Source organism: Dunckerocampus dactyliophorus, chromosome 5 (assembly GCF_027744805.1).
Source record: "Dunckerocampus dactyliophorus isolate RoL2022-P2 chromosome 5, RoL_Ddac_1.1, whole genome shotgun sequence".
In the NCBI taxonomy this organism is placed as follows: domain Eukaryota; kingdom Metazoa; phylum Chordata; class Actinopteri; order Syngnathiformes; family Syngnathidae; genus Dunckerocampus; species Dunckerocampus dactyliophorus.
The window spans coordinates 7,097,167-7,120,536 of record NC_072823.1 but is presented as its reverse complement, the minus strand read 5'-3'; the positions used below and the strand labels follow the sequence as shown (position 1 = coordinate 7,120,536).

General features: G+C 42.5%; 1 protein-coding gene across 4 annotated transcripts in view; it reads left to right on the top strand.

Moving 5' to 3' along the window:
* The window catches only part of dusp8a (dual specificity phosphatase 8a), a 60,652-nt gene extending 38,030 nt beyond the window's left edge, over positions 1-22,622 (top strand). For 3 of the 4 annotated variants that reach the window (XM_054775671.1, XM_054775670.1, XM_054775672.1), the window contains exons 4-7: positions 16,521-16,687; positions 16,774-16,933; positions 18,139-18,262; positions 19,372-22,622. In XM_054775671.1, the coding sequence (XP_054631646.1) occupies positions 16,521-16,687; positions 16,774-16,933; positions 18,139-18,262; positions 19,372-20,596 (1,676 nt within the window). In that variant the 3' untranslated portion in view covers positions 20,597-22,622. Of the gene's footprint in view, positions 1-5,777; positions 9,989-16,520; positions 16,688-16,773; positions 16,934-18,138; positions 18,263-19,371 lie in introns of those variants that run through there. The other variant, XM_054775674.1, reaches the window with a different exon arrangement.
* The last annotated feature ends 748 nt before the right edge of the window (positions 22,623-23,370 follow it).

The window sequence follows — 23,370 nt, the reverse complement described above, 5'->3', positions numbered from 1 at the left end:
ATTATAACTTTTTCCTCAACCTAATTTTCCCAAAATTACAAAATGGTTTTGTTCGTTTGTCATAATATTATGACAAAAAAAACAACACCTTCTTTGGTTAATGTTTCAATTTTGAAAAATGACGTGTGTTTTTCCTCACATTATGTTATTCTTTTAAAATTGGGACATTTTTTTCTCTCAATATTGTGACTTTATCCTCGTAAAATTATAGCTGTTTTTCCCATTTCTGCTGTTGCTTCCCCCCCAACTATTTCAACTTTATTCTATGCCGATTCTCCTCATTAGGGCAGTGGGGGTATGCTGTAGCCTATCCCAGCTGACGTCGGGCGACAGGCGGGGTACACCCTGGACTGGGCACATATAGACAAACAACCATTCACACTCACATTCATACCTGTGGACAATTTAGAGTCGCCAGTTAACCTACCATGCATTTTTTTGGAATGTGGGAGGAAACTGGAGTACCCGGAGAAAACCCACACACGCACGGGAGATTCGAACCCAGGTCTTCCCGATCTCCTGACTGTGACTGTGTGACCAACATGCTAACCACTAGACCTGGTGGAGTGGAAATGTACAAAAAGCACAAGCAAGGAAAGGAGTCACTCTCAATTAGGCTATTTTATACCCACTGCTTGCGTGCGTCCACCAGATTCCATTCATGCTCCAACTACCCACTGCTGTTCCTGTTGTGGCGTCATTCCACAAAACAATGGTGGATTCCTGTTTATCGCTTGGCCGTCTTTGATGCACTTTTATCTCAGGCATTCCACAACACTGCTTCCTTGAATACCATTTTGCTCCTTTTTTTTCCCAGTTGATTTTCTCATCTATGCACCTCCGTTGTGTCTGCGCAAGGGAAATGACAGTGCCTGTCTTGTTTGGTTATTTTGTTCCAAAATGCCAGAGTTGACTTATATATGTTTTTGTTCTTGTGTACAATCTTCATGTTAGTAAAAACTTCTGGAACCACTGCTTCCCAATCGAAGTGGAAGATTTTATTCCCATCACTATGACAACAGGCTAATTTTGGAGTTTCCAGCAAGCCCAATGCTGCAGAATAAAGGAATGTGGCAGTTAGCGATCATTCATTTCCTGCATTGTATTTCCGTGTCTTTAAATGCATAAATAAAGTCCGCGAAAACACACATTTCCACATAAACCCAACCCACAAACATTCCACTTCCTCGTCTGTCGTGTAACCATTTCCTGATAAACATATCTGGTGAAATGACATCACCCCTAGGCGCTAAAGACGGTCTCAGGAACTCAGCATCGATGTGCTAAAATCAGTGCTTGTTTAACAGCTTTTGATTTATAAAACCACTTTGCTTTGCAACCATCTGCATGGCAGAGCATCACAAGGGTGCTGTGCTCTCATAGAGACAGCTTGTCCAGTTCCTCTTCGCTGCATAGCGTCATACTTCCTCTATTGTTCTTTTGTAGCCGGCAGAGTGATGTCACTACTGGGCTCTGGATCTGACACACACACACGCACGCATGCACACACACACACACCCACACACACACACACACACACACACACACACGTGTCTCTAGGGCTTGTAGCAGGAAGGCCAACCCTCGCTGTGGGCGGTGCGATCATTTTTGTCACCAGCCACTGATATTCTCCTGGGTGCAACGCCTTAATGGTTTTGTGTATTAGAGGAAACTGCTCGATGTTTAAAGTATGAGTTATGCTTTAATGTTTGGGGTTATGGTATATCTTAGCATTAAAATGAATATTAAAATTTGCCATTTTGCTTTATTAGCTGTTGTGAGTATGTTGGTTATATTCTATTTGCTGTTTGGGTAGTTAGATTACAGTAATCCCCATTTAGCATGGTTAAGTTGACCGCGATAAGTGAATTTCCGGAAAGTTGGATTCTCCCTTTTATAAATGGAATATTTTTGTAGTGAGAGCATATAAAACCTGTTTACGACCTTCTAAATACGTTTTTTTTTTTTACATTATTAGAGCCCTGTATAAAATAACGCCTCTATAGTTACCTTTACACTTGTATTACCCAATATAGTTGACATAATGATAGAAAATACAACATTTTTGTCATAAATAATACATAACATAGACCAGTGATGTCCAAAGTGTGGCCTGAGGGCCATTTACAGCTTGTTGCTGATTTTTTTATCGGCCCTCGGCTCATTTTAAAAATACAACTAAGCAAGAAAACTAAAAAAAACACCAAGAGAATTGGAAAAAGAGCAGTAATTTTATGACAACAAAGTAGAAATATTAGAATAAAGTCATAATATAAATAGAAAAAATTGTAACAGTACAACAACAAAAAAATTAAGCTTAACATCGTATTAGTATGAGGAAAAAAATATCATTTTCTCAAAAATGTTGGCAATGTTAAAACTAAGAATAAAGTTGTTTTAAAATCAAGTTAAGTCAAAATGCTATGGGATTGAAATCAGTGTTTTTACCAATAATAGGCCATATTCAACCACAAAACAACAAACATTTATTCATTTTAAAAAGACCATGCTAGAGTGAGGCATGATGTTCAAACGGGGATATAGCGCGGGATGACTGCATACCAAAAAACCAAAAGCCACCTATTTTCAAGGAAGTTGACGAGGGGAACAATTGCGGTGCACACTGACATAAAGGTGCAGATTCTTTTCACTTTTCGCTGTTAAAATCCACTCACATCAGAGCCGTGTGGGACAGTGAGTGATCAGAAGTTGGAGATATAAATATATAAATTTTCAGTCATGCTGCTTACTTATAAAATAAGAATTATTGTGGCAAAGGTTTACACATTTTGGCTACAGGCCCACATAAAGTAAGTTATTATGAAGAGAGTTTGTTACGATGCAGACTGAGCCCAACCAGGTCCCCGTCTATCTGTGTGTAAACAGCAAAGGAGCACATGCTTGGGGTTTGCTGTGAACCAGCCTGCTGTGTTGAGGGTAGATAATGATAATTAATACTGAAATGATCTGGGACCTGCATGTCAGGCTTCATGCTGTAGAGACATAAGCTCCCATCAGTCTAAACCACATTGATGTGCTGTCAGCTCCCCTCTATGAGTGCTATGTGGTATTATGCTGCTAGATCGTGTGTGTGTGGAGGTTCTATTATATACTACACATACTGAGAGAGGGGTAAGCTTCAGTGTTCAAGTCTATCCTAGATCAGCATTTTATGCACACAGTTTCTGCATTCTGTCAGTACTTGGTTTATACTGTGGTGGCCAGTATTGAGTCCCAGAGCTTCCTTCTCTCTACACACGTGCAGACTCTGCTTAATGGCTCCAACTGAGATCTTGATTGATGTACGATTTATGAGGCCCATATGCTCCTGAAACCCCCCCGCCAGTGGGGTTGATAGCCTATAGTCTTCTTCGGTTGGTGTGTGTTTTTGTGCGAGAGTGAACATCTTTGTGAGGCAATTTCTTTGCAGTGGTACTGTACCAGTAATTGTGGTTGCTGAGCTCCTCCAGGGTGGGTTAAGTAGCTTGCTTTGCCTTTTCAAAAGGCATTGTTCGTCACTAAACTGTTCTTGGATGGTTGGGAGAAGTTGCTTTCAGAGGTTGTTTTGGTGCCATTCTTTATACATTCATTCATACTAATTCTCCCTGAGAAGCAACCCCACACATGAATGATTCATAAGAGAAAATGTTTTTACCACAGTCTTCAGGAGTCCAATACCATATCTTTTCCAAAATGCCAGTCTGTCGACGTTTTCCTGGAGACAAGTGGCTTCTTTGCGCCTTTCTTGACACCGAGTCTTTGCCTCACTGTACGAACAGATGCACTCATGCCTGCCTGCTACCATTCCTGAGCAAGCACTGCACTAGTGGTGCCCCAATCCCGCAGATAAATCAGCTTTCGGAGACAGTCCAGACGCTTGCTGGACTTTCTTGGGCGCCCTGTAGCCTTTTTTTTTTTTAACAGCAATTGAACTTTTCTCCTTGGAAGTTCTGGATAATCTGATAAATGGTTTCTTTACGTGCCATCCTACAAGAAGCCATACCCTTGCCTGTGAAGCACTTTTTGTGCTAAGCAATGATGACTGCACATTTCCTTGCTGGTAATCATGGTTAACAGGCGAAAAACAAAGATTTCAAGCAACACCGTCCTTTTTAGAGCTTCCAGTCTGTTATTCTCACTCAGACAGGATGACAGTCATCTACAGCCTTTGTCTTTGTCAACACACTCACCTATGTTAACCGGAGAATTTTGTGGCAGGGCTGAAATGCATTGGAATGTTTTTTTGGGGGGTGGGGGGGATTAAGTTTATTTTGACTTTGCAGTTAATTGCCATTCATCTTATCACTCTTCATGACATTCTGGAGTATATGCAAATTTCCATCATAAAAACTGAGGCAGCAGACTTTGTGAAAATTGATGTTTGTGTCATACTGTATTAGTCGTACTGACTGTACTTATTATTTAGTGTCTTTAGTTGAAGGGTTGGGTCCCTGAATTATCGTAGGTGTTATTGGTTGTCTGACTCTGTCATTCCAGCGATTGAAATAGAAATGACTGACTGAATGAATGTTAACCTGCACTTGACCCATCCATTTTTGACTGATGACGGCCTTCTGTGCCTTCTTCATAGCCATTGGGTAAGAGGGGGGTTTTAGAAAAGTGATATATCTAAATACCTGACGCCAATCAAACAAGGGAAGAAGCTTCATCGCTACACGGGAGACGGGACAGGACACAAATACTATTGGCGCTTGATCACCCTCACACATACAAACATGATTACGCACTGCATCACTAATGTCCCCTGTGGGATGACCAGATCAGTTATCATCTCCCTCCACCCATCTGCCAATCAGCACGCCTCCCCCTCATTCAATTTCTCCATTCCTCCCCCTTCCCCAGTAACTACCTCAACCCCTTGGCATGGCAGCTGCGTCCTCCTGTAGGCATTACATCATTGTAAGAGCAGTCTTGTTACTGATCCCCTGACAACCACCACTATCAACACACACACACACACACACACACAAACGTGCGCACACACAGCTTGCACATAAAGAGACTCACACTAGTGCAAAGATGCACTGATGCATGTATTTATTGGGCTTTTATTTATTGTCTACCTAACCCCTCCCTAATCCTGGACACCCCAATTTATTTGTCTCCGCTTGTTTCTTCCCTGCTAACATGGATCAAACACACACTTATTCATACATGCATACACACACACACACACACACACACACACACACACACAAGCCAATTAACTCATAGTCCTCATCACCCTAACCCCCGCTATCCGGAGAATGACATCGTCCCTTCCTGTGCTAGCCTGACAGATGATCTGTGGTGTTGGATGACACTCCTGTCGCTGCCTGTCTCGGCAGGGAGGGCATGCGCTGGCCAAATATATTCAAGTTTTAATGTGTTAACGCCCTGGTTACGTCGAAAAAAGAAATGCAGGATGAGTTCATATGATGCTGTCACAGGGTCCATGTCTTGAATATTCAGCTGACCATAAATCACTGAAGCTGATGTCTCTTCGAACGACTAGTAAAACAACAAACAAACAAAGAAACAAATGACAGGCAAAACGTCTTCTAAGACGATCTGAACACCCCAATTGAGGTTGATTTAATGCCCTGAGAAATGATGATCATGTCCGCACGTAAGTCACAGTATATTGCGTATATTTGTAGTATTCAAAACAACACATTAAACTCAATGTCCACAAGTGTTATGTGCTCAGTGGTAGCACCGTGTTTATATGTGTTGTCCTCTGATATCCATCGGAGGAGGACGGGGGTGGGGGTGTGGGGGGCAGTACCACCTATTTTCGTCACAGCAGGGAATAAAACGGCCCGGCTGCCATTTGCTATATCTCCGGCTGTAATCCCCCAATTAGCACACCTACTATTCTCAACCATGTTACCCTTCTGAGGACACCAAGAGGGTTTGGAAGAAAATGGACATGATGTCACATTAGGAACATTTGTCAGTCTCAATACAGCATCAGGGGGTTCTGTGCAGTAATTGTGGTAGAGTTCTCTTTAAAATGAATACAAATACAGTCTTCCTTTGTTTGTTGCGGTTAATTGGTTTCAGACCCGACCGTGGGAAGTGAATTTCTGCGAAATAGGATTAATAAATGCAACATTTTCAGTTACAGCATAGAAAACCTGTTTATGACCTTCTAAATACAGTTTTTAACATTATTTAGAGCCATGTAGACATGAAATAACATGTCTTTGGTCACCTTTACACTCATATTACCTACTATGGTAGACATGATCAGCGATAATAAGATAATAACTCACACGTTAGCATTGGGAAAGGTCCTTGTTGTTGTAGTATCTCGAGTATAGTGTGGGTCGATCGCATGGCATTAAAAAAAAGATCAGCCTATCATCCATCCTCACTATGATGTTTGTGACATGGATCTGACATACACGTACATCTGCAAAATAATGGACACCGCTATCTTTGTTCACACCACACTGTGCAACTCTTACACGCAGGCTACGTGATCTCTGCAGGGACACACGAGACAGCCGCTGCTTTAAACATAGCAAGCTATTGCGCTAACTAGTTAGCCTCCAATTTATTTCTTCTAAACTTAAAGGGTTTGAAACTTGAGTGGGGAAGAAGGACAAAGTAAGAAGTCAAAAACTTCCCACTTCCACACTGAATGGGAGGAGAACTTTTTTTCACCATGTCACATCTATGACTGGCAATCATTTGGAGCGACTGTCCGAACTCTGCATCCATGGCTGACTCCATGCAGTGCAAGTTAAGGTAATGTAATGTAAGGTCATGCCTCATCAATGTAACATTACTGATTCCTAGTGACAAGTGTAGAATATTACATATGACTTGTTTCTTTATAGTTTTTGACTAATAATAGGCCATAGTCAGCCATGAAAAACTGTGATAGAGTGAGGGAGTGATGTTCGAACCGCGAAGTGGCGAGGGATGACTGTGTACCAGTGAGTGACAATCTATTATCTACCTGGCCATCTCTTCCTCTTTCTACTTATTTTTCTTTGCTAAAGGAGGCACAATTGGTGTCAGAAGAGGGATGGGTAGCTCTGATGAGTGATCAGACGGAGACATTCTTCGAACAAGTGAGCCGTGTCTGATTAACCCCAGGAAGGGGGATGATCGGGGATGTCTCGTCTCTGGAAAGGGAAGCGTTTTGGTACCTGTACAGGTTTTTCAACACTATGCGTCCACACAAGTGTAGGTTAAACATAATGCAGTGCAAGCTTGCACGTCGTTGTTAACATGTCAAGCGCATTCGTACAAAGCTCATGACCACCAAGTGACCTATTTTATCACACTCCGTCTACCATCTTTTATAAGCTTCTCTGCCTTTATCTTTGGTGCTGGACTCATTGGGCAATGACCCCATGTCCTGACGCCCATCTGACCAGTGGAGCGTGACATCTCAACCTGAGGCTGAAGCATCTGTCTAGACTTGATTGATTTTTTTCAACATGTTGACTTAATTTAAAAATCATGTATAGAAAATGTACATAGAATACACCATCCCATTCTTTCTGATACATTTCTGATTTGACAACAAAAACTAAGAAGCAGTCGAGTTCATTCTGTAATGGAATTTGCTGCTTTTCCCCACCGATCGCTGAACTTGTGGCCTACATGTTTGTCATTCCATAGTAAAGTACAGAGCGTCTGTGGCCCGTCACACACACCACAAACTTGTTGGATCTTCACCTCTAGACTTCTATTTCTTCTCCTCTCTCATCTGCTTTGGCCTGTTTTTCCTACCCTTTAGCCTGATGTAACTTTTCTTCCACATTTTCATCCTCAAAGACAAAACCACACAAGATGGGACTGTGGACAGGCAGGACGGTGACGTTACACACATTCACATGCACATGCATTCCTGTCCTTAAACGCATCATCTTAAATGCTCATGATGTCTGTCATAGTTTCACAGTTCAGTACTTCAAAAACAAAGTTAAAATGACACATAAAAGATTTTAACTGGCACCTGCATAGAGCCATACAGTCTCATCACTTAAAGGGAAACTGCACTTTGATGGAATTTAGCCCATTGTGCGTTCTAAAGATATAAAAACAGATAAAAGAGGCAGCTAAGAATGCACGTAATGGGACACACCTATTCCGCCTATAAAGCCTTCTGGAAAAAAAACGCTCCATTTGCTTAATGTGACCTGCATATTAACCAATCTACAACGACATTGTTATTGTTATTAACATTGTTACGCCAAAGAACTATGTTACTGGCGTAGTGACACCCCGCCACACCACACTGGCTAGCTACTAGCCGGCCAGCGATTATTATGGGTATAAAGTCATAATCTATTTACAAAAAGATACAAGAATAAAGGCAAGATATTATGGGAATAACGGCACGACACAAAGAAAATTTTCAAGAAGAAAGTTGAAATAGTTGGGAAATAAAAAAAAAAAAACAGAAATTGAAAAAAAAAAATTATGAGGAAAAAAAGTTGTATTATAACGAGAAAAAAAGTTGTGATTTTACATGAATAAACTCATAATATTATGAGGAAAAAGATGTCATTTTTGTAGCATAGTTGAGTTGAAATATTAAAGAAAAAATATGTTGTTTATTAAAAGTTGCAATATTATGAGAAACAACAAAATAAAGTTGTAATTTTTGGAAAATTAGGATGGGCGAAAAGTTGTAATATTATGGAAATCTCTCAAAATGTTATGGGAATAAAGTCATAATATTAGGAGAAGAAATTTACTTATTTAATTTATTTAAGACTGAGAAGAAAGTTGAAATATTTAGAAAAATGCACTAAAAAAAACAGCAAAAATGGGGGAAAAAAGAGCAAAAAAGAGTGAAGTTGACACTAATAATAGGCTTTTTCAACTATAGTATGTCAAAAAGCAAGCTGAGATGCAGTTTTTTCTTGAAATATATATAACTTCTTAGCATACTGTATATATCAAAGTGGCCCTTGCATCCTTTCATTTCCACTATGTGGACCTCGCTGGGGAAAGTTTGGGCACCCCCGAGTTAAGTTCTAGAATAGTGTATATCTACTGAAGTACCTATTAGCCCCAACCTTCCCCGATAGAGGCCTACTCTGCAGCTCGGCCCCTGAGGTGGCCGCATATTTGTTGGCTGACTAAGGAATGTGGTTACATGCCTTGGACATTAGCTATGACGGCGCGCTGGCTCCACTGGAGAGGGAGTGTACAAGGGAGCTAGCAGAGAAGGAGGGGAGGGCAGAGTCTGGCCTCACGGCAAATGAGCTCATTCACCCTCCGAGCTTAAAGAGAGCGAGCGGCGGCGGCGTCATCCGTCGTTTGTAGAGAGAGCGATCGGGTAGAGCAGAGTGGGAGTGGAGAGGGAGGAGTGTACGCTAGCGAGTGAGCGAATGGGAGATGGGGAGAGTGGAGCAGCACAACAATAGTGAGCTGCTCTTCTTGCTGTGGAGTCACTGAGAAAGAGAGAGCCCTCGCTAAGACACGCAGACGCTGTCAGAGCAGCTGTGGGCAGAATACAGCTGCAGCAGTTGTGCTCTCTCTCAGTGACCGCCATTCTTAACAAAACCTCACAATCACTAAATATTTATCTGAGAGCATTTCTGGGATTTTCGCCTTCGTGTGGGATTTTGGCCACATGTGGACTAGTTTGAGGAGCCTTTATTTTTCTTGCCAGTCGCTGAGGTTCATTTCCAAGGCCCTGGAACAGCTCACTTAACCAGTGTGGACTCTCAAGTTGAGCAGTTTGGGATTTTTGCATACTTCCGTCCAGCAGCTCTATTAGGAGGAGGCTTTTTTTTTGTCGAGCGAGGGGTTGCTCCATCCCTGCAAAAGCAGCCAGAGCCTTTCCATCGGTGTGTGTGTGTGTGTGCGCACACAAGCCAGAGTGTGTTCTGGGGGATGCCTCTAGATGTGGTGATATCTCCAGCAGAGGACCGTTTCTGGCCGGACCTGCAGGAAACAGACATGAGGCTGAAGATCAGGGTCCGCCGCATGAAGAAGGGGAGAGAGCTACGAGGTGTGTACCTACCTGGACACAAGAGAAGTGTCTTTTCATTGAATGAGGGCCTACTTGTCCTACTGTGCTGTGCTTTCAGAGCTACCATGCATGTGTAAATGTGGTTTATGATGACCGTTGATGATGGTTTTGCTCTGAAGACAGTAATAGCACATGCAGGAATGCAAGTGAAGTACAAGGAAATGTTCTGGATGAGTTCTGGTATGTGATATGGCTCATTGAGAAGATCCTGCTAAACCTGTCAACACTTTTCTCGCCTTTTTGTCTGCACCGTTGTGCTGTTTAGAGATGCGAAAGGAAGGAGGAGGGGGATTAAAATGGTGACATCATGAAGATGAGATGCAATGAAGAGTAAAGAGAGGAAAGGAAAAGGATTGAGGGAGGAGAATGAGAGCTGTGACCCGCGGTTTGACATAGTACTCATGCTCTTCTAGCCTGCGGTCATTGAGATGTAAAACTGTCTCAAAGGGGCCATTCTTTTTCTTCTTGGCTTTTCTTGCTGTCTTTGCTTACCCTCTGTGTCTTTTCAGAACATTTGCGGAGATTATGTTATCTTTATGTGTGCAGCGTGCACTGCAGGTGTCAAACACAAGGCCTTTTCACACAGAGCCATGAGGGAATGCACACCATCCAGCACGGGATTGCTCTACACCAGGGGTGTCCAAACTTTTTCCAGCGAGGGCCACATAGTGAGAAATGGAAGGATTACGTCACTTTGCCACTTTGATATTTTGTAAAGCAACACGTGTAGATATGCTAAGAAGTTGGCTATGTTTCAAGAACAAACTGCATTTCAGCTTTGTCATATAAGTGAAAATTATTATTATAGCTACTGTATTATTAGTGCAAACCTTTTTCCCCCCACTTTTGCATTTTTTTTAAATTTTCCATCGTAATTATGACTTTTTATTTTTAGTTTTTTTTACTTGTTATAGGACATTTTTAGAATGTGCCGTGGGCCACAAATGGCCCCAGGGCTGCACTTTGGACACTCTTGCTTTACATGTCACATTAAAACACTCATCGGAAGAGATTTAAAGTTGTTAGCAAAGCCTCTCACCATTTTTTTTTTTTGTATGTGTGTGCCCATGTGCATGTACCGTGTTTGTTAGCTGCTGGGTTATTTGATGTCCTTGCGATGAAGTTACATCATCCTATATAAGATGGTAGTGCTGAAACAGCACTTTATGACACTGACACTAAGACAGAAGAATAACGACAGGATCGCTGTTACAAAATGATACAGCCTCGACATGACGCCTCGCCTGCTTGAAAAGCGATGACATCACCCTATGGACTGTCAATCTCTGTTCTAACACAATTGGACACCAACCGCACACTCTGCCCTCTAAAACACACACACACACACTCATCCCATGTCTTTGTTGAGCTGAGTGGGACATGTGTGCAATGATGTCATGTTTAGGGGGGTCGTTGGGGGTGACATTGAAATGCTAATGTACCCTCATGGGGTTGTGGGGACAGCTGGAGGGGCACACAGGATGGCGTCATGTCTCCCCTGATATGAACCTCAGAGGAGTGCTGTGGAGGGGTGTGGGGTGGCCATTCAGGCAAATCAATGCCTGCAGGCTGTGGAGGTTTGTGTGTGTGTGTGTGTGTGTGTGTGTGTGTGTAGTCTCCATTGACAGGCGACTGAAAGCTATAGACTTGAACGAGAGAGGAGAGGGGGTTTGCTTGTATTGATAAAGCAGTCAATTGTAGCAGTGGGAGTGATGATGTAACAGCCCATTAAGCATAACAGCCAGACACATGGTGTGCATTTCAGGCCAAAATGCTCTGTGGGCTTCACTCTAGCATTCAACACTCTGCATCGATTCACAAAACTGCGTGAATCCCCATCCAAACATCTGCTGATACAAACGACTGCCGTGTAGCAAGAGGAACCCTGTTTTAAGAAATGATAGATGAGGAAAAGGCAGAGGGAAAAGGGGGAGCGAGGGAGGGCGGGGAGTCAATAAGCAGTTGCATAAGTGATGAAATGGGCCGCGTTCAACGGAAAAAGGAAGTCACCGCTGGCGACACAGTGCCCTCTTTCCCGGATCCATACTTGCCTTTTTAGACCTGGTGTGTTCACAGTTTGGCTCGTCACGTCCCGTGTTTATTTTCCAGATGTACGAGATGACTATAAAGTGGAAAAAGAAAAGGCTAAGCGGTATTTCTTTCCTTTCACAGACGCTTTGAGTGCTTATAAATGTAGTGGGTAGTGTGCAACACAAGTATGTGTTCATGTGTAAAGTAGAAACATGTCATGCTTGGCTTATTATCATAGCACACTGGCGATGAACTCATCCTTGCCACTTGACCTTCTGATGTCATGTGCAGAGACAGCTGGGTGTGTGTGTGTGTGTGTGTGTGTGTGTGTCACAGGGTATTTTCAATGACCTCATTATGAGTCGTGTTCTGTTTGTGTGTTTGCTTAGTGCTCTGAGATCAGGATGGTTACATACGTACAGTAACACATGCCTCTGTGTGGGTTTGTGTGCTTGTGGGGGGTCAGCGCGTTGCTTGTGCTCTTTGCACACTGTAGTCCAGGGGTGTCCAAACGTTTTCCAGCAAGGGCCACATAGCGAAAAATGAAAGGATGCAACTTTGCCAGTGCTAAGAAGTTATATTGTATATAGCTCAAGAAAAATACAAGAAAAAGCCTATAATTAGTATCAACTTTGCTCTTTGCTTTTTTCCCCCATTTTTGCTGTTTTGTTTTTTATTTTCCAAATTTTTCAACTTCCTTCTGAAATAATCTTTGTAATTTTTTTCTCATCATGTTATGACTTTATTCCCATTATATTATAACTTTTCCCCCAACCAAATTTGCCACTTTTTTTTGGTTGTTGTGACTTATAATACTTATAAAATACTTCTAAAAATAACTTGTTTTTTCCTTAATAAGTCATCTTTATGCTACTACAATGACATTATTTTTACTCGTAATATTACGGGTTTGTTTGTTTTTTTTTCTTCATTTCTTACTTTTCCAGCTATTTTATTTATTTCTTCTCTTTCTCTAATTTCCTTCTCGTAATTGTGAATTTATTCCCGTTATATTTTGACTTACTCTTGTGAATTTAGGACGTTGTTCCCATAATATTTGACTTTATTATTGTAATATTCTACTTTATCTGCACTCAAATTTTCCAGAAATGACAACTTTTTTTGGTTTTGTTTGTGTCTCATAATATTACGACTTTAAAAAAACAAAAGAAAACATAGTTTTCCTTTAATATTTAAACTTCATGCTACAAAAATGTTATTTTTCCTCTTAATATTACGTTATTTTTGTAAAATTAGGACTTTTTGGCGCTTGTTTTTTTCTGCTTTTGTTGTTGTGTTTTTTTTTGTTTTTTTTTAGGTTTCTTGTTAAATTATATTTTTGGAATGTGCCGTGGGTTTGCACTTTGGACACCCCTGGCGTAGTGTTTTCATAGTATCCCGACTACACACAAGGGGGAAACCGTGAGCCAACTGTCACCACTGTCCTTCCCGCTTGTCACAACGACTCTGGAGGGGGAGGTCATGTGACCGGGTGAGAATAACGTGCTATCTCTGTGTGTGACTAACACCTATTAGCATTGGCAGTGAAAAGCTTTGACAAGCAGGGAGGTGTCTGCAATTGCGTTGACGTAATGCAACGGCCCTTTAAAACAACACGGGCTCCAGGTCGGTCGGTTATCTCTGACTTGAGGCGTTACATTCCAGTAACTGTCGCTCATTCTTTTGAGTCCCACACTGGCCGACCTGTGCTTTGTAATGTTCATCCAACACAGGATGAGCTCAGCTACTATAAAGGCTCCCATCAGTCCAGACAGATATTTAATTGTAATCACAAGAATATTTTTGGAAGAGTGTGTCCATTCATGTGTTGCTCACTTCCCCCCCTCTCACACACACACACACACACACACACACACACATGCAAACACACACAAACTTTCTCCCCACGCATGTCGCTGTTGAACAAACACTCTGCGTCCACGGTGGAACGTCCTGTCTTGTGTACTTCTAACGAACTCTCCAACAATGTTCTCAAGCAGAAAGGGAAATGGTTGCTGTGTTCCTGTGACTTAAGCTGTCTCCGCATTCCATTGCAGTGCAGGCTATACGTAACACGCGTGCAGGAGGAAATCCCTTCCAAGAACTCACCTTCATCTGTTATCAATTAGCACCCATAGGATCACTAAAACAGGACGACACAGCGTCTGCACAATACAAATGATGGGTGTCCACAGTGCAGCCCGGAGGCCATTTGTGGACCCTGGCTGTTTTTTTAATTGGCTCGCAGCACATTATAAAATGAAAATGTAACAATTTAACAATACGTAAAAAAAAAATAACAGCAAAAATGGAAAAATCAGCAGGAATAAAGGAAAAAGTCACCGTATTAGGTAGTTATTTAAAGTAATTTTACAGGAACGACATTGTAATATTATAACATCATTTTAGTAGCATGAAAAGAAATATTAAAGAAAAAATATGTTTTTTTTTAAGTCACAGGACTACGAGAAACAAACAAAACACAATAAAGCTGTAACTTTTGGAAAATTAGGTTGCTGAAAAAGTTATGATGTTACAAGAATGAAGTCATATTATTACACATTAAGACAATAACATGGGAATATTATGAGGAAAAATCACTTTAGTAGCATAATATTAAAAATAGATGTTACTGTTTAAAAGTCATAATGTTATGAAAAACAATCAAAACAATGAATAAAGTTGTCATTTTTGGACAATTAGGCTGTGAAAAAAGTTACGAGAGTCAAGTGGAAATATTATAGGAATAAAGTTATAATTACGAGGGAAAAAAATGGCAGAAATGGCAGCTGTAATTTTACGAGAATTAAGTCAAAATATTAAGAGAAAAAAATTGTATTCAACGAAGAAAAAATGCCCCAAATGGTGTCAAGAATAAACTCGTACTATTATGAGGAAAGTAAAGGTTTTTTTTAAAGTAATAATATGACAAACTAACAAAAGGAAATAAAGTTGTAATTTTTGGAAAATTAGGTTATTTGGAAAATTTGAGAAGAAAGTTGAAATATTTGGGGAAAAAAAGAGCAATGATGGGGAAAAAAGAGTGAAGTAGCTGACAAAAAAAGCAAAGCTGAGATGCATTTAAAAAAAAAATACAGTATATAGCTTCTTAGCATATCTTCATGTGTTACTTGACTAAATATAATTTTTCATTATGTGGCCCTTGCTGGAAAGAGTTTGGACACCCCTGCTATAAAGCTACCATTTCTGGAGGCCACATACATTATGCATGTTGTCATATTTACACACCTATCCGTATACTTTGAAGAGGTATTAGTGCTTATCTTATCGTTTGTTGTTGGGCATCCATCCATCTCCTCACTCCCTGCCCGGAGGAGCACTGATGTCATCCCTCCTGTGGTTGCCATTAATAGCAGCAGACTGACAAGAGATTCACATTGCACTCCCCTTGTAGCACTTAATCGTGAGGAGCCCCGCCCCGCCCCCCCAAGTTGAAGTTTGCCCTTGTTGACACCTTTTTGATTCTTTCTGCTTACCTGTTTATTTGTCACAATGAGTCCTGCTGACACGGCGCTTAGCAGCAGGGTTTGCATTTAAACCAGCACTGTGCTGTGTGTGCTACATTTGTACAGTGATGTCATGTCTCGCTCACTCTCACTCTGCCGACGTGCATGTGTGTGCACGCGTGCATTTTCGCATGCCGGCCCAGATTGGGTCAGGCAGGCCTGAAACCAGATTAAGAACTAATCTTTCCACCGAGCCTCGAGAGTTCCTTGAAGCAGCCCCCTCTTTTTCTCTGCAGTCGTCTGTGAGGTCATTACCCACACAATATACACACAAACACACACACACCCACCTCTTCCCCTTGGCCCCCACACTGTAGTTATACAACCACAGGGCTGCAGAGTAATGATGAGTGTGTGTTGGAACAGGACGGTGTCTTGCACCAAACTATTGTGAGTCATTGAGAGTGAAGAGTAAGATTATGTGATCATGTTTTCAGTTTTGACTCTTTAGTGTGTGTGTGTGTGTGCGTGCACGGGCAAGGGTCACACTGTGCGCTTGTCAGCGGGATGTTACTGGGCCTCTGTCCTGGCCCCTGCACCTGTGGCCTCTCTCATTCCCCCAGCCTGACGCAATGCACTTCTGCAGGACATGAGCTCATGCAGGAAACAGAGCCACACACACACACACACACACACACACACACACACATATATATACACATATGCCAAAAGTGGAGCCGCCTGCCTCTTAAAGGGCCAGACAAGCACATTCCTGGCCACCCTGCAGTTAACCTCACACAGAAGAACAAGGGAGCCTCTTCTCTGGACCCAGACATTGTAGCGCAGGATCACCTCTGAACGTCTACAAATCGTTTGTTTACTCTGCTAATGGTGCAGTTTTTTTTTGTTTTTTTTTACTTAAGAGACCTTGCAAAAATCCCCTTATGTTGTATGACTTGAGTGTTGAAAACCATGAGAGCAAGGAACTGATTGTTGACTGATTCTTTCTGCAGGAGGCTTTGCTGCTTTCTCCTCCTGCTTCCCCGGCCTGTGTGAAGGGAAGCCAGCCACTGCTCTTCCTATGAGCTTGTCCCAGCCCTGCTTGCCTGTGGCTAACGTCGGGCCCACTCGCATCCTGCCGCACCTCTACCTGGGTTCACAAAAAGATGTCCTCAATAAGGTTGGTGGACTTGTAGTGCAGCCCAGCAATGTTGATATGAGAACAGAAGCAAGCCTGTACTAATGTCATCTTGATTGTCTCTGCAGGATCTGATGGTTCAGAATGGTATTACGTATGTGCTGAATGCCAGCAACACCTGCCCCAAGCCAGACTTCATCAGCGAGAGCCACTTCATGCGCATCCCAGTGAACGACAACTACTGCGAGAAGTTGCTTCCTTGGCTGGACAAAACCAATGAATTCATCGGTAAGCAGGAAGGAAATGTGCTTGGCCAGTTTAAAATGTGCACGGCTGGAAGTTTTACTCAAGTAGGGGTGGGCGATACTGCAAATTTTGTTCTAATTTTGATAACGACAGAGAATAAAGAGAAATGCGAGAATAAAGTCGTAAATTTACAAGAAAAAAAGTCGTAAATTGACAACAATAAAGTCGTACATTTATGAGGATAAAGTAAATATACGAGAATAAAGTCATAACTTTATGAGAATAATATCAGAAATTTAGCAGGATAAAGTCATACATTTACGAGAATGAAGTCATACGTTCACGAGAAAATAAATCGTAATATTACGAGGACAAAGTTGTACATTTACGAGAAAAAAGTCGTAGATTTACGAGAATAAAGTCGTAATGTTACGTGTCGGAGGGAAAATAGAGCATAGCTCTTCAGGAGGGAAGGAAACGTTCCTCTTGCTTCAGGCAAGCTTTTATTTATAACGTGGCAGCGAAACAGAGCAGTTGAGCACTAACCGATTAGCATGTCCAGCCCTTCTCACTTCCGCCTTCCTTACCATGTTCCCTCCACATGCCCAAGGCCAAAGGTCCCATAAGTCCCCCTTTTTCATAGCTGTCTCAGGCAATGCCTGTAACATAAAGTTACAAGTTTTTTTCTCATAAATTTACGATTTTATTCCCGTATCTTTACGACTTTGTTCTCGTAATATTACAAGTTTTTTCTTGTGAATTTACGACTTTATTGTAACATTTGTAACACTTTGCACTTTGGACACCCCTGATATAAACATATACATACATATATATGTCAAGATATACTGTATGTATACAACAAAAAAAAAACAGGTATTGGGGAAAATAAACGTAAAAGAGGTCTGTAAAATATTGATTTAATCCCGCTGGTATCAATTGAATAGTACTACCACCCTTCGATATTTGCTTCAATCCGCCCACCCATACTCTTACAATCAAGTGAATTAATCTGAAGTTAGCTGTGAAAGAATGCCAAGCTATCTAGTAGCACATTCTGACATTGCCACAGCCGTTAGCGCAGCTAACAATAGCGTCAGGTGTAAAACGTGCGTTCAGATGACCTATCGTCTTCCAGGAAATGTCAGCTTTCTTTCAATAGGAGTTGTTTGTCACCAGACTTTGTGCTGATGGCGTTGACTGTATTGGTGGTGTACTTGGACTTACCCGTTCACTTCCTCCCACAGACAAAGCTAAGGTGTCAAACTGCAGAGTCATTGTGCACTGCCTGGCCGGAATCTCGCGCTCGGCAACCATCGCCATTGCATACATCATGAAGACAATGGGCCTGTCATCAGATGATGCCTACAGGTAACCTTGCTCTTCCCTTCCAGCTGAGCTACGGTGTCAACTGACTGTTGTAAGAAATGTTGCGGCACCACCCCCTCGTCTATGAGAACTGGGAAAGGTGTCTGCTGCCAGTGGTTATGTACAAAAGGCTGTACCTTGTCGTGTGGAGCAGGATTATGCAGACTGTAGCCAAACCGTTAAAATAGTTCACACCCAAAATGGAGTTTATTTGACTTGTTGCTAAGCAGAGGTGGGGGGGGCGAAAGACATGCAAGTCCAAGACAAGTCTCAAGTCAAGACAAGACAGGTCAAGTCAAGTCCAAAGTCATAGACTTTAAATTTTTGATTCCTTACAAGTCATAAGCACCGATTAGTGTTTGCCAAATAAAATGTCAAGTCCACGTAATTTCCATCCATCCCTCTTCTTCCGCTTATCTGAGGTCGAGTCGCAAGTGAGCCTAGACTTCCCTCTCCCCGGCTACTTCGTCCGGCTCCTCCCGGTGGATCCCGAGGTGTTTCCAGGCCAGTTGAGAGACATAGCCTCTCCAACGTGTCCTGGGTCTTCCCTGAGGACTCCTACCAGTCAGAAAGGCATCTTGACCAGATACCCGAGCCACCACATCTGGCTCCTCTCAATGCGGAGGAGCAGCGGTTCTACTCCGCGTTACTCGCAGACGACAGTGCTTTGCACCTCATCTTTAAGGGAGAGCCTAGCCACCCATTTCATCCGCTTGTACCCGCGATCTCGTCCTTTCGGTCACTACCCAAAGCTCATAAACCTCATAATTTGCGAATGCAAATGAAATTATTCTCGGTAGCATGTTGACACGTCTCGGTGTTAATCACTGCCACTCTCCAGCAGACTGCCGCTTCTACGAGGCAGGGTCTGTGTTGAAAATGTGGTGTCTTGCTTGAAATAGAGGTCTAGTTAGTTGAATACTTTGAATTGGGACACTTTTTACTGAAAATCTCTATTTTCAAGTCATCAGACTAAAGTCATAGTCAAGTCCCGAGCCTTTGATGATATTGTCGAGTCCAAAGTCATCAAAATTGTACTCTGCTCCGCGCTGCTAAGAAACTAAAACCATTTGCCTCTTTTAATACGATCAAACTGTTCTTGCTTCTGACAGGTTTGTGAAGGACCGAAGGCCATCCATATCCCCAAACTTTAACTTCCTGGGCCAGCTGCTGGAATTTGAGAAAGGGTTGCGACTACTCCAAGCTTTGACTTCAAGCGCCGACGACAAGATCTCCGAAGGCAACTCCAAGCTCAGCTCTGAGCTTAATGGAGTCAACTCGTGTTTTGAGATGAACGGTCACCAGGGCAACTATGACTCATCAGTGACAGAGCCACAAAACCCACCAGAACCCAAGATAGCGTTACCCTCGTCCCTCCAGCAAGGCTTCAATGGCTTGCACCTCTCTGCAGACAGGATCATGGACACCAACCGTCTGAAACGCTCCTTCTCTCTGGACATTAAATCTGTGTACTCCCCTAACAGTCCACATTCTGCTGGCATGGCACCAACACACTCTGAAGACGTCCCCAAGCTGTGCAAACTGGACAGTCCAGGAACGGGCACCTCCAACGGTGTCTGCTCCCAGTCTCCCATCCTGACCAGTCCTTGCTCCTCTGACTCTCCCTTCCCCTCACCTGGCAGCACGGGCAGTGTTGGAGGTTTGGGGCATGGAGTAAGCGAAGGAGTCCATCGGCCTGGTTGTTCGTCATCCAGACCCAGAAGAAAACCCAAGCACATCTCTGGAAGTTCACCAGTCCATTTCCAACAACATCCGCCCCAGTCCCTCAGCCTGTCTCTGGACCATAAGAGCCCAAGCATGGATGAGAACCTAAAGGGTTCCCTGCTTCTGTCACTGCCCTCCATGGGATCTGAGGCCATGTGGACCAAACATAGAGACACCGTCCAGGCCACCACCCCTGTTACTCCTGTCACCCCCACCACCGATGTCCCCTGGCACTTTGGGCCGGAGGAGGGGGGCGAGATGGAGCTCGGCAGTGGAGTGGATGGTGGGAGAAGCGAGTCTTCTGTGAGATTCGGGAGCAGCTCGGCGTACGTGGCGTTCGGATGCAGCGAGGGAGTGCGGTTACGGGACAAACCTAAAGAGAAGCCGCCGGCGCCACAGCGAGACAAGCGGGACTTCACGTCGTCGTCCGCAGTGACCGTGTCCAACGCCGCGAACGGCAGCGGCTCGGCCTCGGAGAAGCAGTTCAAGCGCCGCAGCTGTCAGATGGAATTCGAGGAAGGCATCTCAGACACGCGTTCTCGAGAAGAACTGGGGAAGATTGGAAAACAGTCCAGTTTCTCTGGGAGCCTTGAGATCATTGAGGTATCCTGACACATAATAGACAACAAAAGAGACCTGCTTAGACGGGTCTCTTTCTGCCTCGGCAGCATTCAGGACTCCCAGCTGAGAGATGGACTGAGCAAAGCGCTTAACGAGCAGACACAGCTGGCCAGAGACAATGTCTGACGTGTGCTGCTTACCACAACACAACCTTCTTGAACTCTCTAAGCGCAGGAGAGCTAGGGCCGCAGGTACTCCTAACCTCTGAGGCGCTCGACACACGAAAGAGCCCAGAGAGCGCGTCACCCTCCATCCTTATCTTGGAGAACAACTCAGACACAAACTGCCTGCCTGTGGTCAAGTGTAGTCGTAGTTCCAGTGGGTGTAATAACTCGTGATCTGAACCCCCAAAGCGTCCACCACCTTGTTGGTGTCCAACAGCCTCAAAAAGCTCAGCCCAAGTTGCCCTCATCGCAGCATGGTCAACACTAGCAGAGGCCTTGATTGCACGAGGCACATCCACGCTACTTGTTCCCCGCCCAGCCCTACTCCAACCAGTGACCCTAAAGCACAGCGTGTCCTTTCTGACGCTCCTGTTTCTGGTGTTAACAGCCCCTCCCTGCCATTGCTCCTTGTCACCACTTGTGGTCCCCACTGAGCATGCACCATGAAAGGCTGACAGCAGAATCCTATATCATACAATATAAATATATATGTATAGCAATTTTAATGGACTTTTTTTGTTGTTTTAATTTATTGTTCATTCTGGTAATGAGAAATAATATAATGTTTGTGGATTTATTTTCTTTTTCTTTTGTTGAATGATTCTTATTTGCTGTACGGTATTTATAAACACATACGAATACACAGAAATTCAAGCAAGCAATATATGTGCTGTTCCTTTCTTCGGGGAGAGTGATGTATGACTTGGAAATGCACTTTTGGGCTTTCTGCTACACATTGTGGGGACGATGCAGACGACACTAGTGACATCCTCAACGTATGGCTTTAACACATTAACATTTTTCTGCATGTCGCGGGGGCTTGCATAACGACAACTTTATGCAAAACATATGCACCGTTTTGGATCAGTGACCCTCTTTAAGTCAGTTCCCACGCAACACACATCCTTCACTGTATGCCATGGGTGTCCAAAATGCGGCCCGCGGCACGTTGTAACAAAAAGAGCAGAAAAAGAGAAATCAGCAGTAATTTTACAAGAATAAAGTCAAAATTTTCAGAGGAAAAAGTACTGTAGTACTCTAACGAGAAAAAGTCGTCATTTTACGAGAATGTCGTAATATTATGACAAAACCACGAGTTTTTGTAAAATTTGGGTGTGGGTAAAGTTATAATAAAGTCAATGTGGGAATAACGTCAGAATTATGAAAAGAAAATGGAAAAGACTTTAATTTTACAAGAATAAGTCACAATATTAACAGGAAAATTTTTCACTATGTGGCCCTCAAAGGGGAAAAGTTTGGACACCCCTGCTGTATGGACTTATTTTTACACACACACACACACACACACACACACACACACACACACACACACACACACACACACACCTTTTTCTTTCCTTCTCAGGGGATCTTTGAATGAGCCAAGCCCAGCACATCAGCACAACACTCTGAGGTGGAAGAAGTGCAAATGTTGCTCTCCTGGTGCGAGATGCTTATTTATTCATCATCTTGTCTTTTGACCCTTTTCTTTATGATGCAAGTTCCGCTCGGTTCTTTTGTTTGCCCGCGGCTCAATCATTGAATCCCTCCATGTCTTTTTAAATTGTTGTCAGCATTATTTATAATATTATGTAACAAATATGATGCAGGCTGTCCCATTTGCTAAATCTGTTGTTCTTGAATTATTATTATCATTATTATTATTATTATTATTATTGTAAATAGCAACATGGAAGAACACTGATGAGTTTTTGGAAAGAAAATCCTGATAGGCTGCTTGATGCTAAAAATACCTCAGGTTCTATTGAAAGGCTTTTCCTTCTCCTGTAAATGTTTTGTGAAAATGAGACAAAATACAGACATGACAAAATACAAACGCTGCTTCTCCTTCGCCTTTTTCTTGCTATTTCAGGCTGGGGAGGGGAATTCCAGTGATACTCATCATTATGACATCTCAAGTCTTTCTGTTATTGATTTTATTCAAACAACAGCGTCATTGATTTTTCTTGCTAGCCTTAAATGGTGCTCAATGTCACATGCTTCCATACCCTGATGGAAATAATCTAATGAGAACAAGTCTTACTTTTAGGAAAGCAATCTTTTAATCTTAGGACGGAAAAAAAACATTTTAGCAGTAGAAAGTTAAAATATTTAAGAGAAAAGACATTTTTAAGAGTTGTAACGTTATGAGAAACAAAACAACGAATAAAGTTGTCATTTTTGGACAATTAGGTTGAAAAAAAGTTATGAGAATAAAGTGAAAATACTACGGGTATTAGGTCTGTCAAATGAATAAACATTTTAATCAAATTAATCAGTTTTGAAATTATGATTAATCACCATTTGCAACTATGTGTGAAATATGCCCATTTTTACTGTTTTATGAACAAAAAAAGATAAATTAAGCTAAAAGATGACTAAAAGATGGCACACATGTCTGGAAATGGATTTGCCTCACACTAGTCTCCTCAATAGCACAACATTTGAACACTTTAGCCGTGTTATTACGAGCCATGAAGAGTTAATTTAAGTTGAATTCACGTTTTGTGGAAATGTAATGATAGGCTCCGGCATACCCGTGACCCGAGTGAGGAAAAGCGGCATAGAAGGATGGATGGGTGGGTATTTTCTGGGATTTCC